Source organism: Schistocerca cancellata, chromosome 11 (genome assembly GCF_023864275.1).
Source record: "Schistocerca cancellata isolate TAMUIC-IGC-003103 chromosome 11, iqSchCanc2.1, whole genome shotgun sequence".
Taxonomy (NCBI): domain Eukaryota; kingdom Metazoa; phylum Arthropoda; class Insecta; order Orthoptera; family Acrididae; genus Schistocerca; species Schistocerca cancellata.
In genome coordinates, this window is record NC_064636.1 from 47,983,317 (window position 1) to 47,998,857 (window position 15,541).

General features: G+C 43.2%; 1 protein-coding gene across 1 annotated transcript; it reads left to right on the forward strand.

Moving 5' to 3' along the window:
- The first annotated feature begins 717 nt into the window (after window positions 1-717).
- Window positions 718-7,877, forward strand: LOC126108171 (speckle-type POZ protein-like). The gene is made up of 3 exons (XM_049913413.1): window positions 718-783; window positions 3,251-3,824; window positions 7,703-7,877. Exons 2-3 carry the CDS (start codon window positions 3,262-3,264, stop codon window positions 7,851-7,853), a joined length of 714 nt encoding a protein of 237 aa, XP_049769370.1. The 5' UTR covers window positions 718-783; window positions 3,251-3,261; the 3' UTR covers window positions 7,854-7,877.
- Window positions 7,878-15,541: the final 7,664 nt, after the last annotated feature.

The window sequence follows — 15,541 nt, forward strand, 5'->3', positions numbered from 1 at the left end:
CGTTACGTTGTGATTTAATACACGCGTACTATTTCAAATCTCCGGTGCTGAACTGTAAAAGGAAAAAAAAAAGGTCTCTGGGAGGTGTCGGAACGCGTTCCGGCTGAAATTGGGCCCTGCACCAGTGTGAAGGTCCAAAAACACAACGTGTATTTTTTGTGGAGAATATGCCTGCTGTGTGGATTTCACTTCCGACTATTCATTGGAATCAAAGAGAACTGACTTGCAACCATCAGAAGTACAACCGCAGCTGTCCTACAGACAATGCAAAAATAAACTGTTTGAGTCTGTTCAGACACAGACTGTGTGGAAAGTTATCTCTTAGGATGTCCCAAGTTTCAATCGGACAAAGAACCCGTGTCCAAAACTCGAACTCGGGACCTTTGCCTTTCGCGAAAGGCAAAGGTCCCGAGTTCGAGTCTCGGTCGGGCACACAGTTTTAATCTGCCAGGAAGTTTCATATCAGCGCACACTCCGCTGCAGAGTGAAAATCTCATTCTGGGAACCGGTGTCCAAATTTTCGATTTCCCAGGGTCAGGGGCGTCACTCGGCAACAGGAGGCTGGCTGTACAATATAAGCCCGACGACTCGGCGCACTTTAGATTAGGGATCGCCTGATACGGGCCATCACCAGCCGTCGGTGACGCGTGCAGCAGCAGACAGGCAGTGACGTCACCCGCCGCCGGCCATATAAGCGGCGGGCAGGCTGTCCGCCCCACACTGCTGCACCAGCGTTCTGCGTGCTGAGCCCACTCCGTGACGTCACTTCTCCCCGAGTCCGAGGTGAGTAGAGGCTGTGTTACACGACTTTTCTCTTCGACAATGTCTTTCTCCTTTAAAAATTGCAAAAAACGATTTTGCTGCCGCTGGAAGACGTCACAGTCACAAATTGTTGCAAGCATAGAGTTATCAACATGGACAGATGCTTGAAATAAAGCATAAATCGTATACTTTTCAATCGAAAAATGTCCTTCACTTAAGTAGCAGACCCACTTGCAGTGTCTGCCCCGAGCAGGATAAGCTCAGAGGACGTTGCTGTCACTGTTACTCAGAGATCAAATAATTCCTCTCATGTTATTTACTGTGTTCCGTGCAGATTCCTCAAACTGCATCGCAGGACAGCTCACGCGACACAACTGTGAAAAAAGCTAACAGATAATCGGTAATTCAGTTTCGCAGCTTTGCCTATGCTAACCTACCAGCGCTTCAAAAGTAGGAGTAATATATGTTGGTCTTGTTACACTGAAGACCCAGAGAAACTGGTACACCCGCCTAATATTGTGTGCCGCCTCCACAAGCACGCAGGAGTGAAGCGACAGGGTGAGGCATGGACTCGACTAATGTCTGAGGTAGTGCTGGAGAGAATTGGCACCAAGAATCGTGCAGGGCTGTCCTTAAATCTGTAAGAGTACGAGGAAGTGGAGATCTCTTCTGAACAGCACGTTGCAAGGCATCCCGGATAAGCTCTATAATATTAATGTCTGGGGAGTTTGGAGACCAGTGGAAGTGTCTAAACTCACAATAGCGTTCCTGGACCCACTCTGTAGCAATTCTGGACGTGTGGCAGTCGCACCGCCTTATTGGAATTGCCAAAGTCAGTCGGAATGCGGAATGGACACGAATGGATGCAGGAGATCAGAGGGGATGGTTACGTACGTGTCATGCCTCGAGAGTCGCATCTAGACGTATAAGGGGTCCCATATCACTCCAACTGCACTCACCCCGCAACATTACAGACTTTCCGCCAGCTTCAAACGACGCTCGTCCGACCAGACAACGTGTTTCCAGTCATCAACAGTCCACTGTCGGTGCTGACGGACTCAAGCGAGGCCTGAGGCTTTGTGTCGTGCAGTCACAAAAGTTTTCCGAAAGCCCGTATGGATGATGTTTCACTGAACGTTTCACATGCTGATACTTGTTAATGCCCCAGCAATGATATCTGCTGCAATTTGCCGAAGGGTTGCACTTCTGTCACCTTCAACGATTCTCTTCGGTCGTCGTTCGTCCCGTTCCTGCAGGATCTTTTTCCGGTGCAAAGATGTCGGAGATTTGATGTTTTACTGGATTCCTAATATTCGACGTACACTCGTGAAATGGACGTACGGCAATATTCCCACTTCACCGCCACCTCGGAGATGCTGTATTCCATTGCTCGTGCGCCAACTATAACACCACGCTCAAACACACTTAAATGTTCGTAACCTGCCGTTGTAGCATCAGTAACCGATCCAACAACTGCGCCACACACTTGTGTTACATACAAGTTGCCGATCGAAGCGCCGTTTTCTGACTGCGTATCTCTGTATTTCAATACGCAAGTCTATACCAGGTTCTTTGGCGCTTCAGTGTATGATCCTAGATGGAAACATAAACCGTGAAACATAAACCTGTCCGTCTCGTCAGCATTCCTACTTTGCCCGCTTTAAGGGAATAGTACCTCATTACAGCAGCAGCTACTCACGGGGCATTCTATTGTGTGAAATGTTTTTGAGACGAATTTACATGGAAATCTGTACAGCAGTCAATAAAACATTAAGGTTTCGTGGAATAGGAGAGGCATCTGGGTTTCAAGATTAATCAAAAATGGTTCAAATGGCTCTGAGCACTATGGGACTTGACATCGGAGGTCATCAGTCCAATAGAACTACTTAAACCTAAGTAACCTAAGGACATCATACACACCCATGCCCGAGGCAGGATTCTAACCTGCGACCGTAGCAGGAGCGCGGTTCCGGATTGAAGCGCCTAGAACCACTCGGTCAAGGCGGCCGGTCAAGTTTAACCGTGCCTACCCTGAGACATTCACCGAGGAAACCGATTTCTGCATTACATGTACATTGCTTCTGATGAGGTGTCTCGGATCTGAGGAACCTGAGATAAGGAGGAAGAAAATTTTTCTCAGAGCTGCCACTAGCTTGGATTTAAATATAAGTCCTGTAACTTTAGGGCTGAAAGAAGTTTCTTGCTTTAGCAATTTTTTTGCTATGATATAAATAAACCCTCTTTTGACTGATACCGATAACATTTTTAGAAGGTGAAAGCAGTGTATCGTAGCATTGCAGTGGTAGTTACAAACCTTAGGTGATCGCGAAGCAGTACGGACCCTTGTCATTTTAAGGAAACTGGTGACGTTGCAATTGATATAGGGTGTAGAACACTTTCACAGCTGTTGTTTCATACAGGTGTGCATGCGCCTCGTACAAGTGTTGAGGGTGCAGTGGGAGGGCTGCTCACTGGTACTGTGTTTCAGGACCACCCACCATGTCGGCAGTTACGGAGGTTCAGAACACCACAACCGAGGCCCTGGCCGCCCTGCTAGACGGGGGTGACGGCGCCCTGGTGACGCTGGTGGCGGGCGAGACGAGGGTGGCGGCTCACAGGGCCGTGTTGGCAGCCGCGAGCCCCGTGTTCGCAGCGATGTTCGCGCACGGCATGCTGGAGGCCAGCTGCGGCCAGGTGAGCATCGACGGCGTGGAGGGCCCGGTGCTGAGGCTCCTGGTGGCCTACACGTATACCCTGCAGGCCCCCCAGCTAACCGACACGGCCCCCCAGCTGCTCTCAGCAGCCGACAAGTACGGCTTGTCGGCCCTGAAGGCTGCCTGCGAGCGGCAGCTGATCTCGCAGTTGGCCGTCGAGACCGCAGCGGCGACGGCCGTCACGGCAGTGAGGCACTCGTGCCCGGACGCCACCAGGGCTGCCGTCACCTTCATAAAGGACCACCCGCAGGTGATGGCCACGCGGGGCTGGGCGGACGCTGTGCTCGAGTACCCACAAGAAGTCATTGAAGTCAGCAGAATGCTCGGTGATCCACCAGCAGAAGCCAGGTAAGCACGATTCCCTTTTTGGCAGTGAGAGTGTGAATTTGACGTCGCCCTTGCTTTGTTCGTCTTGGGTTTCTTTGCTGCCTACGTTGCGTAACGTCTTAACTTGATCTAATTACTGATCATCAGTCACGATGCTAAGTCTCTCGCTGTTTTCACTTCTTCTGCTTCTATCAATTTTGCCTTTCTCTGATTTACTCTGATTCCATATTCTGTACTTCTCAGACTGTTCATTCCATTCAGCAAACCCTGTAATTCTTCTTCACTGTCACTGAGGGAATCAGTCATCAGCAAATCTTGCGTCATTTCACCTTGACTTTTAATTCCACTTCAATCTTTCCATTATTTCCGTCATCGCTTCTTCGGTATATAGATTGAACAGTAGAGGCGAAAGATTACATCTCTGTCTGACACCCTTTTTAACCCGAGTGCTTCGTTCTTGGTCTTCCACTCTTATTTTACCTTCTTGCCTCTTGTACATATTGCAAATTACTCGACTTCTCCTCTGGCTTACCCGTATTTTTCTCAGAATATCAAACATCTTGCAACATTTGATATTGCCGAACGCTTTCGCCAGGACCACAAATCTTATGAACGTTACGCAACTTCAGTTTTCTTTTCCGTTCTCCTGTGTATTATCCTTCTTAGCAACTGGGATGCTTGAGTTGTTAAGCTGATTGTGCGATAATTCTCACGCTTCTCTGTTCTTGCAGTCTCCCAAATCGTGATGATTATATTTCTCTCAAAGTCAGATTGTATATTGCCAGACTCATACATTCTACACAACAGTGAGAATAGACCTTTTGCCACCTCCCCCAATGATTTTAGAACTTCTGATTGAATGTTGTCTATACCTTATGCCTTCTTTGATCTTAAATTTTCCAAAGCACTTTTAAAATCTGATTTTAATTACCAATATTTTCCATACCGACTCCTGCTTGTTCTTCTGTCACACCATCGGACAAGTTGCTCCAATCAGAGAGGCCTTCAGTGTACTCTTTCCAACTATCCGATCTCGCCTCTGTATTTAACACACGAATTCCCATTGTGCTCTTAATGTTACGACGCTTGCCTCTAATTCCGTGGAAGATTGCTTTGACTTTTCTATATGCTGCGTCAGTTCTCCCAAGAATCATTTCTTCTTTGATTTCTTCACATTTTTCGTTCAGCCAATTCACCTTAGCTTCTCTGCACTTCCTACTCATTTCATCCTTAAGTGACATATTTCTCTATTACTGAATTTTTCTGAATATTTTTGAACTTACATCTTCGATTGATCAACTGAAGGATTTCTTATGTTTTCCATGGTTTCTTCGCAGTTAGCTTCTTTGTACCTACGTTTTTCTTTCCAAGTTCTCTTACTGTCGTTTTTAAAGATATCCATTCCTCTTCAACTGAACTACCTATTGAGCTGCTTATTATTGCAGTACCTGTAGCCTCAGAGAACATAAATCTCATCTCTTCTTTCCTTAGTACTATTGTATTGCACTTCTTTGTACATCGATTGCTACTGACGAGTCTCGTAAAATTGAGCCTACTCTTAATCAGTCCTAAATTGTTATGACTCTATATCTACTCCTGGGTATGCTTTACAGTCCAGTATCTGATTTCAAAATGTTTGCCTGACAATAATATGGTGTGACTTTAAACCTCCCATATTTCGGTCCTTTTCCAAGTATACCTCCTCGTCTAGTGATTTTTGAACAGACTATACCAGCTATTACTACGATAAATTTACTGTAGAACTTAACTAGACTTTCTTCTCTCCTATTCCTATTATCAAGTACATATTCTCGTGTAACCCTTTCTTCCACTCCTTCCCCTACGATCGCGTTTCAGTCCCTCCATGACTATTACATAGTACTGAATTACCTGTTCAATATCCTCACTTTTTCTCTCTCTCCACCTTCAACTTGCGACGTCATGATGTATACCTGAACTATGCATGTTTTTGGTTTGCTTTTGATTCTCACGAGAACATATCTATACTCACTTTCTGCCCTGCCTTTCTATTGATACTCAATCCTACTGCTGTTGCTACTACCCTATTCTCATGTGACCAGAAATCCGTTTCTTATTTTCTGGCTCCCAACCACATTCGAACTCCTCACTTTCCAGCTCCCGAATCATAGAATGTTATCCTTTCGTTGGTTACTCAACCTTTTTCTCGTGGTCACCTCCCTCTTGGGCCACCTCGCCTGGAGTTTGAATGGGGGACTAGTCTTTTGCCAATGGAGAGACCGTTATGGCTCTTATTGAATCACATACCACATGTCATGTTGATGCACGTTATGTATCTTTAAGCAGTGATTTACATTGCCTTCTTTATACTAACGTTGTTGATTATTGCCAATTCTTCCTCATTTAGGAGCAGTTTCAGACCTCAAGGGAAACAGAGTACCCTGGACCTCTGTCGGCCCCTCCGCCCTCTTTGGAAAAGCTGTTGGCTGAAAGAGGGTGACACCTGATGCTGGAAGTCTTCAGACACCAATGCTGATGGTTCGTATTCAAAATTTAAGCAATTGTGAGGTTCAAACCTGGGACTGAGGATTTTTTTTATAACTAAAAAAGACGCTACCCCTAGGTGATTGGCACCAAAGAGCAGGGTATGACTCACTGAGATATCCAGTAAAGCAGGAGCTATGAGCGCTGGGGCTACTCATGCACACTGGGGGCAAACAAGAAGAGAATAATCCAGCCAGCACAGTAACATTGTCACACCTAAGGCTGTGCCTTACAATCACATTTCCTTCTCGTCTCTGTTCAGCTATCACCCCGAATTTTTTCCGTGCATTCCCTTTTACAAAGCAGACAGGAAATCTCTGCCCCCCCCCCCCTCCCTCTGTCTTTTTTGAAGTTCCATGTGGCGTTACCAGAGGTCGTCCAGGGAATCCTATCAGGTTTCCTGCTACGGGGATACAGCAGATTATATTCGCTGTCCACCTACAGGTGTACGACATATCTCCCACAACGTCAGTATTGATATGACGTTTTCATCCAGCTATCATTTGTTGCCTCTGTCTCTCGGATACATATGCTCCATACAAGTCTATTTTGTTTCTTTTTAAATTAAAAAAAAAATCCATATTCAATAGACTACAGGTTACTTCGCAAGTAGTAAACATTGTCCATCAGATAAAATTGCATACACTGCGTAATCCGTTTTTTTCTTTTAATGGTGGCCTCTACTGCAAACTGCTCAACACGAAAATTGTTGTTTATGAAACACATCACCACTGCTGTCTTTTCAATGAATCGAATTGTGGAGACAATACATGCATATATACAGTTCTATTTGCTTTACTGAAATGCAAATTTTGAATATACTCTCGATAACTTTTATAGCATAGCTCTTGTAATTCTTGTCCATCTTCTTCATTCCCTCGGGCTTCACATAAGAGCGCCTGCATATCCATGACCATATAGTTTCAACAGTAAGTTGATACCCCAACTTATCAGTTTCTCTCTCTCTCTCTCTCTCTCTCTCTCTCTTCCTCCAGTGATATAATTCAGCATCCATATATCAGTTTTCAGATCACCTCACAACCAAAACTAGCAGCCAGTTGACTTTAACTGCTTCTAAATTGTGTCTGATAGTTGTTCTGTCAGGGCAGCAAAATTGTTGGCCCTTATGTTTGGGATTTGCTTTGTGCTTCATTGTGAACAATTTGTTGTTTTGCATCTTAAGCTATGCCATTGGGGAATATAGCAGAAGTAGTGCAGAAAAAGACCAGTTAATTGGTGGCACAGTCACGTTAAGTGACAGGCTGGTGTTGTTGGCACTGTGTGTTCTGTTGCCCCAGTGGACAGTCCCTCAGCTGCACCGCCTGTTGTGAGCCCCTGTGTGAACACGCCCACCCACACAGTGTTTCTCTGTGCAGCTCGCCGGCCGCCACAGGGGGCGGGTCCACCCCCAACTCTGACAGTCAACCCCACAGCGGCCACAGCCGGACTCCTGCTGCAGCTGCGCCTCCCACGTCTGCCCGACACACCCCTCCACCTGATGACGCAGCCGTCTCTCGCTTCCGGTGAGTTGTGTTGCCACACGTGCCCAAGTCTTACCCTCACAGTACTGCTTATTTTGGCATTAACCAGCCAATATAGTAAATAAAATAAAAAACAGATTCCTTCAGTTTTTGGGTAGAGATTACAGTTGCCATTAAACATTACTTATTTCTCACTTTTTTGGCTATGATATTTTGAAGACTGAGCACATATGCAGAAGATTTCTCGTTCTCTGTATTTGCCGTGAGAATTAAGTTCAGTTCAGTCACTCAACTGTAGTTACGTAGGAAGTGTCACATACAAATCATACCCATTTCCAAAGATTCTTTATATATTGATGTGTTGAATCTAGATTTTGTTTTTAGTGATGATTGTGTGTCTTACAAATTGATTCTGAATTAAATGGGTATGCAAACGGGATGTTTCACACAATTCCACTCAACAAAACTTATGTGAATGGTTGTAGATATAAGTTATTGAAGACACTCAGGAAGAAATGACGAAAGAAAGGTAAACAGAAATAAAAGTAATAATTACAAAGTTAACATTTAGTACCGGTATGAGGATACAGCTTGTTTTGGGTATGTCTTAAAATGTAATTCGAATATTCCTTAAATGGTTCCGTAGTGAGTTACATCTGTAGTGACTATTGGAAATCCGTGCCGCACTGGAACGGGATCCCAGATTTGCCGCTTATTGCAGGCAGTCTCCTTGAGCAGTAGGCTGCCTCAGCACACCTCCACTTCTGGCTCAGTGTCTCATCGCCACTTGCACTAGAGTTTATCCCGGGGGACTTGTGGGAAGAGTAGCAAAAGGGAAATCGAATCGGTAGATGTTACCCTACTGCACAGGATGTACATGAGAACCTCTGGTGGTAGTGTTTGCAAACCATGGGTAAAAAACATCATCCACAATGGTAATTCCATCTACGCCAGCAAACGCATCAGCTGGTCTAATGGTTGAGGTATCTGCTCTCGAGAAGTGAGAAATGCTGTGGGTGTGGCTGAGTGGAGATGCGTACAGCACTGTATGGATCGTCACTCGTAAACAAACTGATGGATGATGGAGGTCACAAGGTGTCATGAGTAGTGGGTTTGGTTCACCGAGGAGAAGTTTTGCATAATTCCATGGCATAGTTAACTTCTACTTTCAGAAATGAGCAACTGACGTGGGCAAAGATAGTTGGTCCTACTGAAAAATATATTGACATCTCACAGTGAACTGATACATTTGCAAGATGACTTCATAGCCTGTGGATTTCAGTATCAAGTATGGACCATTTTATACTTCAGTTTTATATATATCCAACAGCAGTTTCCTCAATGATGATGGTGCCACTAAACCGGAGTTACTAAATACAGTTTTCCTTAATTCCTTCACGAAAAATTATATATTTTAGGTGTTGTGAAACAACTCAAATCACTTAAGAAAGGCAAGTCTTCTCGTCCAGATGGAATACGAATCAGGTTCCTTTCAGAGTATGCAGACACAATAGTGCCTTTCTTAGCAATCATATATAACCGTTCACTTGACGAAAGGTCTGTTCCTAAAGACTGGAAAGTAGCACAGGTTACACAAATACTCAAGAAAGGAAATAGGAGTAACCTATTGAATTACAGACACATATTACCGACCTCAATTTGCAGTAGGATTTTGGAGAATATACTGTACTCGAACATTATGACTCACCTTGAAGAAAATGACTTATTGATAGATAACCAACACGGATTCAGAAAATATTGTTCGTGTGAAACACAGCTAGCTCTTTATTCCCATGAAGTAATGAGTGCTGTCGACAAGGGATCTAAGATCGATTCCATATTCCTAGATTTCCAGAAGGGTTTTGATACCATTCCTAACAAGAGACTATTACATGGTGTATACGGCCCGGAAGATCCCGGAAAGACCCAGGAATTTTTTCATCCGCAAGAAAACTGGGAAAAACGGGAATTTTCTAGAATCCCGGGAGATTTTCATTGATGTACTTTTCAGTTAATTTTTTGTCATTTTGACTGGTAATAACCGATACTCTAACAAAGGACATTACTGTATCCCGCTACTGCAGAATAATACTGCAGCAACAAAATATGAACGAGGGAATGAAATTTAAATTGCGAAGGAAATGCTTCATATATAAACAAAACACAGTGCTCATAGAAGCGTCTGCCAACAGCAAAATGTGTGAAAGGCTGTAGGAAGACAATGCAGTGCTTCGTAACAACAAATTACCTCCGATGAGCGTTAAGTCACAACTGTTTAAATTAGATTCATTTAAGCAGTTACGAGCGGAATCACGCGCATGCGCAATTGAGTCGCTTCTGAGTAGTAGCTTCTTCCACTTCTGGAAAGAGGAATGTCGCTGTTGGTTCTGCACGCAGCAAACCAGAGTATCTGAACCGGGTGCCAATTTCGGTGGTGAGGGGGGGGGGGAGGGGGCAAATTCGTAGTGTTGAGGGAAAATAACCTTGTTTCACAAAGCACCTAGCATCTAGTGCACATTGGTCTATCGATTATTCAAAAGAGTTTGAAGCTCATCGCTGTTGATTTTTGAACATTTTGGATCACATTCTAAGTTGATTTCTGAATGAATCGTAAGTTGATTTTTGAATGCGTGCATAGTGTACGTGATGTACCTGCCAGGGGAATCCTAGTCGCATCTGGAAATAAACTTTCGTGCAGACAAAAGGGGACGGGGCGATTTAGTAATCGCGAAAGCGTTACGGAGATGATAGATAAACTCCAGTGGAAGACTCTGCAGGAGAGACGCTCAGTAGCTCGGTACGGGCTTTTATTGAAGTTTCGAGAACATACCTTCACCGAAGAGTCAAGCAGTATATTGCTCCCTCCTACGTATATCTCGCGAAGAGACCATGAGGATAAAATCAGAGAGACTAGAACCCACACAGAGGCATACCGACAATCCTTCTTTCCACGAACAATACGAGACTGGAATAGAAGGGAGAACCGATAGAGGTACTGAAGGTACCCTCCGCCACACACCGTCAGGTGGCTTGCGGAGTATGAATGTAGATGTAGATGTAGATGTACACGTACACGAGCGGAGTGGAATAAAGCTGCACAGGTGAATGTAGTATGTGTGTGTGACTGACTGGTATGCAGATGATGAGCGAATAGCCACGTCCATAGATTCAGACTACCAGAGTGGAAATGAACGACTAACAAGAATAACAGATAAGAAATATTAACGTATTATCTTGTCGCTGTATCAAAGAAAATTAAAGTTTGACAGAAAGTTTTTGACCAGGTCGCTAAACTAGAGGGCAAGTTGTACATTTCCTGGATAGCAGCCGCTTAAGTTCCATTCTGGGAGTAGCGCGGAAAACGCGTTGTACGAACACGTAATAACGCCTAACCGGAGAATAATCGCTGGATAATTACTAAACCGGTGATTCTGGAAGAGTTAGTAGAGTTAACTGGAGAATGAGCTTTGACAATGATAGGAATAGTTACAGAATTAGGGATGAGAAGATTTTGTTAGAACGAGGAAGGAGAAGAAACGGGGCGGTTCCAAATTTATACAAAAATTTGGTACTACTACTTTTCTACTTTTCGAGCTCATGCTTAAGAAACTGGAGCTTATGAATGAAAGATGAAACTTTTTCCTAACATAAAGCCTTTTGCTTGTAGTAGGCCAAACAGGCGTTTAATATTGGTAATTGGCGAGTTATATTCTGCCGTATTATAAAAATGACCGTTATTACCAAAACAATGTCGCTCGTTTGGTGTGTGTTACAGTTGCTGCAATATTACAAAGGCCTATTTTCTTTCGTCCTGCAAACAGTGACAATAGACGTAATGAGATCGAGAAACCACACCAGTCTTTGGTACTATTTGTATTAAAAGCTTTTTGAGTATTAGACAATGACATTTCGATTTTTCATGTAGCAAAACATTTGACGAATTTTGATGAGGTAACAGATTCTTTCGCAGAAAGGAAAGCACGGCATGTAAAGCTACAGCAAGATTAGTGAGAAAAGAACGCAAGGATTGAAGAAATCTGTAGTCTTGCTTGTCTCTTGTCTTATCTGGTTTTGTGTATCCTATATTTCATTTTGTCACCCAGAACAGAAAGTTATTAGCTATTAGGCAATAAAGAATCCAAATTTTCTGAAGAGTTCTTCTTCTTCCGGTTACAAATAATTCCATCCAGTATTAATTGCAAGGTTATTTTGTTTAAAATCAAAGGACATTTTAATTTTCGCTGTCCTGAATGTAGTTCGATGGCATCCGTTACAAAATACTCACTTGAGTTCCAGTGCGAAGTGCAGTGACGTGCAGTGCAGTAAGAGAACGCTGCGTGAAGAGGCGTGGCACTGCACTTCGGCACACTTAAGGCCAAATGACATGTCTTATATTTTCTCGAACACGTATGTTTTTGTTTCAAATTTTTCAGAATGATGTGTTTTACAAGATGCACATAGGGTAATTTTGAAAATTCGATTTTTTTTAGTATTGACCCGGTTTGCAAATATCGTAGATCCGAGGCTGACGCGCAGAGAAGTATGAATTATAGTGGGTAGTCTCCACGTGACCCGTGTTAACGTTCAGTGATTTTGCTGTTTCTCCTTCGTTTACTCTCGCGTCAAATGAAAGCAAAACGGATATCTTTGGCCGGGAGTTATCAAAAATGGCTCTGAGCACTATGGGACTCAACTTCTAAGGTCATTAGTCCCCTAGAACTTAGAACTAGTTAAATCTAACTAACCTAAGGACATCACACATATCCATGCCCGAGGCAGGATTCGAACCTGCGACCGTAGAGGTCTCGTGGTTCCAGACTGCAGCGCCTAGAACCGCACGGCCACTTCGGCCGGCCCGGGAGGTATCAAGTGAATTAAAATAAATTCACATAATTACTGAAGGCTGATATACGTTATTAGTTTCAGACTTTATTTTATTTCCAAGTTTCTGACAGTCAAGCACTAAATTGCCTTGCAGAACAATGAAGTTATTTTTGTCTGTTTGCTAAAGAAATTTGGCTTTTATTAACCTTTTCTGCAGAGGCATCCAATGTATTTGAAAAGAAATTTTTAATTCCACAGTACTGGCTAGTTTCAACTGGTCGCTGCATTTCAAGTGCAAGTTTTCATTTCCTAGCATGTATGGCATTATGCCATAATAATGAACCAAACATGAGATAATGCAGTACTGGTACTCCAAGAAAATTTACATCTGAATCTGGACATACGAATGTGCGCTTTAAGTTGCAGTTTAAATGTGCACATTTTAGTATGGTTCACGAAGTTCTGATCTCTTGGAGTACCCTGTGACGTCTTACTGCTTTTACAACGTAATGTAAGATCTTTTAATGTTTTACATGTACGTACATACGGGCTCCCTACGTCATGTTAGCTGCGCAAGCTCGGGGCGTCTCTTACCTGGCGCTCTCCGGCAGCTGCCGGAACGAACCTGTTTCCAGCAGGTCGTGGAAAAATATTACGAATGCTGGTTTGAAAAGCGTTACTTTCAAAGTAAATATCCTTTAACGTAAGTTGGACTATGCGCGAGGATGTACCATGAAACTCTTAAATCACAGTGTGTTTCACTCCATTTAAAAATCAAGTCTTTGATGACAAGCCATTTACAAGAATTTCGAACCCTGAAGATCAGACATTTATGTCAGTATTAAAAATTTTGCTGCCACATTTGTGTGATGTATCGTAAAGTGTCACATGCGCAAAAATCAACATTATATCGAAAGACTAGCTTCTCTCGCATCTTATTAACCTTAGTGACCAATATTATATGTGGAAGCTTTGCTTTCCTTGTAGCAACACTATGTATATTAATGTAAACCCTTAACTTGTGTCTTACCGCTCCTTAACAGGGATGTTGCTATTGGCTGACTACATCACGCGCCCTATGCTCTGAATACTCGCTGTCATGAGCTGGCGAGATCACGTGACATGAGCTGTGACTGGGTTACAAAAGCGCATCGCAATTTAGATTTCAGTGATTCGGAAAGTAACATGCGGTGTTTGGTGAAATTCCAATGTGTGCTGTGGTAATACGAAAATACGCAACGTACATGTTGCTGCACATCAAAGATATTTCCAAAACGTGACTTTTTCCCTGAGTTTCGTTTTCTAAAGTGCCAGGAAATTCTACGCCCATGTCCAAAACCATAACCATAACCATTCAAAGGATTGATAATTTTTTGCACTTCCGAGGGAAAATATACTGTCACTTAAGACGGAAAAAGTGTTTTCACGTGGGATAAAGTGTATTTTTAAGCGGGAAATCCGGGAATTTGTTTCCTTGTCCACGTATACATCCAGTATTAATCAAATTTGATACATATGAAGTATCGTCTCTATTGTGTGACTGGAATCTTGATTTCCTCGGAGCGATGTCACAGTTGATACTGATAGACAGCAAATCATCGAGTAGAATAGAAGTCATATACGGTGTTCCGCAAGGTAGTGTCATAGGCCCTCCGCTGTTCCTGATTTACATAAATGATCTAGGTGATGATCTGAGCTGCCCCCTTAGATTGTTTGCAGATGATGCTGTAATTTACCGTCTAGTAAAATCATCAGACGATTAATTCCAATTACAAAATGATCTAGAGAGAATTTCTTTATGATGCGAGAAGTGGCAGTTGGCACCAAAGAAAAGTGGGAGGTCATCGACATGGGTACTAAGAGAAATCCGCTAAATTTTTGGTATACGATAAATCGCACAAATCCAAGGGCTGTCAATTCGACTAAATACCTAGGGATTACAATTAGGAGCAACTTAAATTGGAATGACCACATGGATAATATTGTGGGAAATGCGAAACAAAGACTGCGCTTTGTTGGCAAAAACTTAGAAGATGCGACAAACCTCCCAAAGAGAGCCTACATTACACTTGTACGTCCTCTGCTGGAATATTGCTGCGCGGTGTGGGATCCTTACCAGGTACGATTGGCGGAGGACAGCGAAAAAGTGCAAAGAAGGGCAGTTCGTTTCGTGTTATCGCGCAATATGGGTGAGAGTGTCACTGATATGATGGACGAGAGTTGGTGTGGCAGTCACTGAAACAGACGGTTTTCTTTGCGACGAGATCTGTTTACGAAATTTCGATTGCCAGCTTTCTCTTCCGATGGAAAATATTTTGTTGACATCCACCTATGTAGGGCGAAATAATCATCATAATAAAATAAGAGAAATCAGAGCTCCAATGGAAAGATTGAGGTGTTCCTTTTTCCTACGCGCCATTTGAGAGTGGAATGGTAGAGAAATTGTATGAAACAGGTTCATTGAACCCTCTGCCAGGCACTTCAGTGTGAATTGCAGAGTAAACATGTAGATGTAGATGTTGATTCCCTCCTGTATAGAGATTCAAGTACTTTCTGCTTTGATTGACCAAGATAATCAGCTGCAGATTTGATCGACTTTGGAATCCACTGAACATTTAAAACCCTCCTGCACCTCAGGCAGGCAACAGAAGCACACCCATTTCCACTCGCAGTCATGGAAGACAGAGAGAATTAGTGTTGATATTATATCAGGAGCAGGCAACAAACAGAAATTTTTCAATTTTCGTGCATACAAATCATGCGGGTAATAACGCGTAATTTGGCACAGGAAGTACATACCTACAAGTAAAAAAATTTTAAAAACACTACATATAAGATGACACAGACCTACATGTGCTACATGCACACTGAAAACATCATCGATAGTGTCGAATTGTATACTTGGTATCC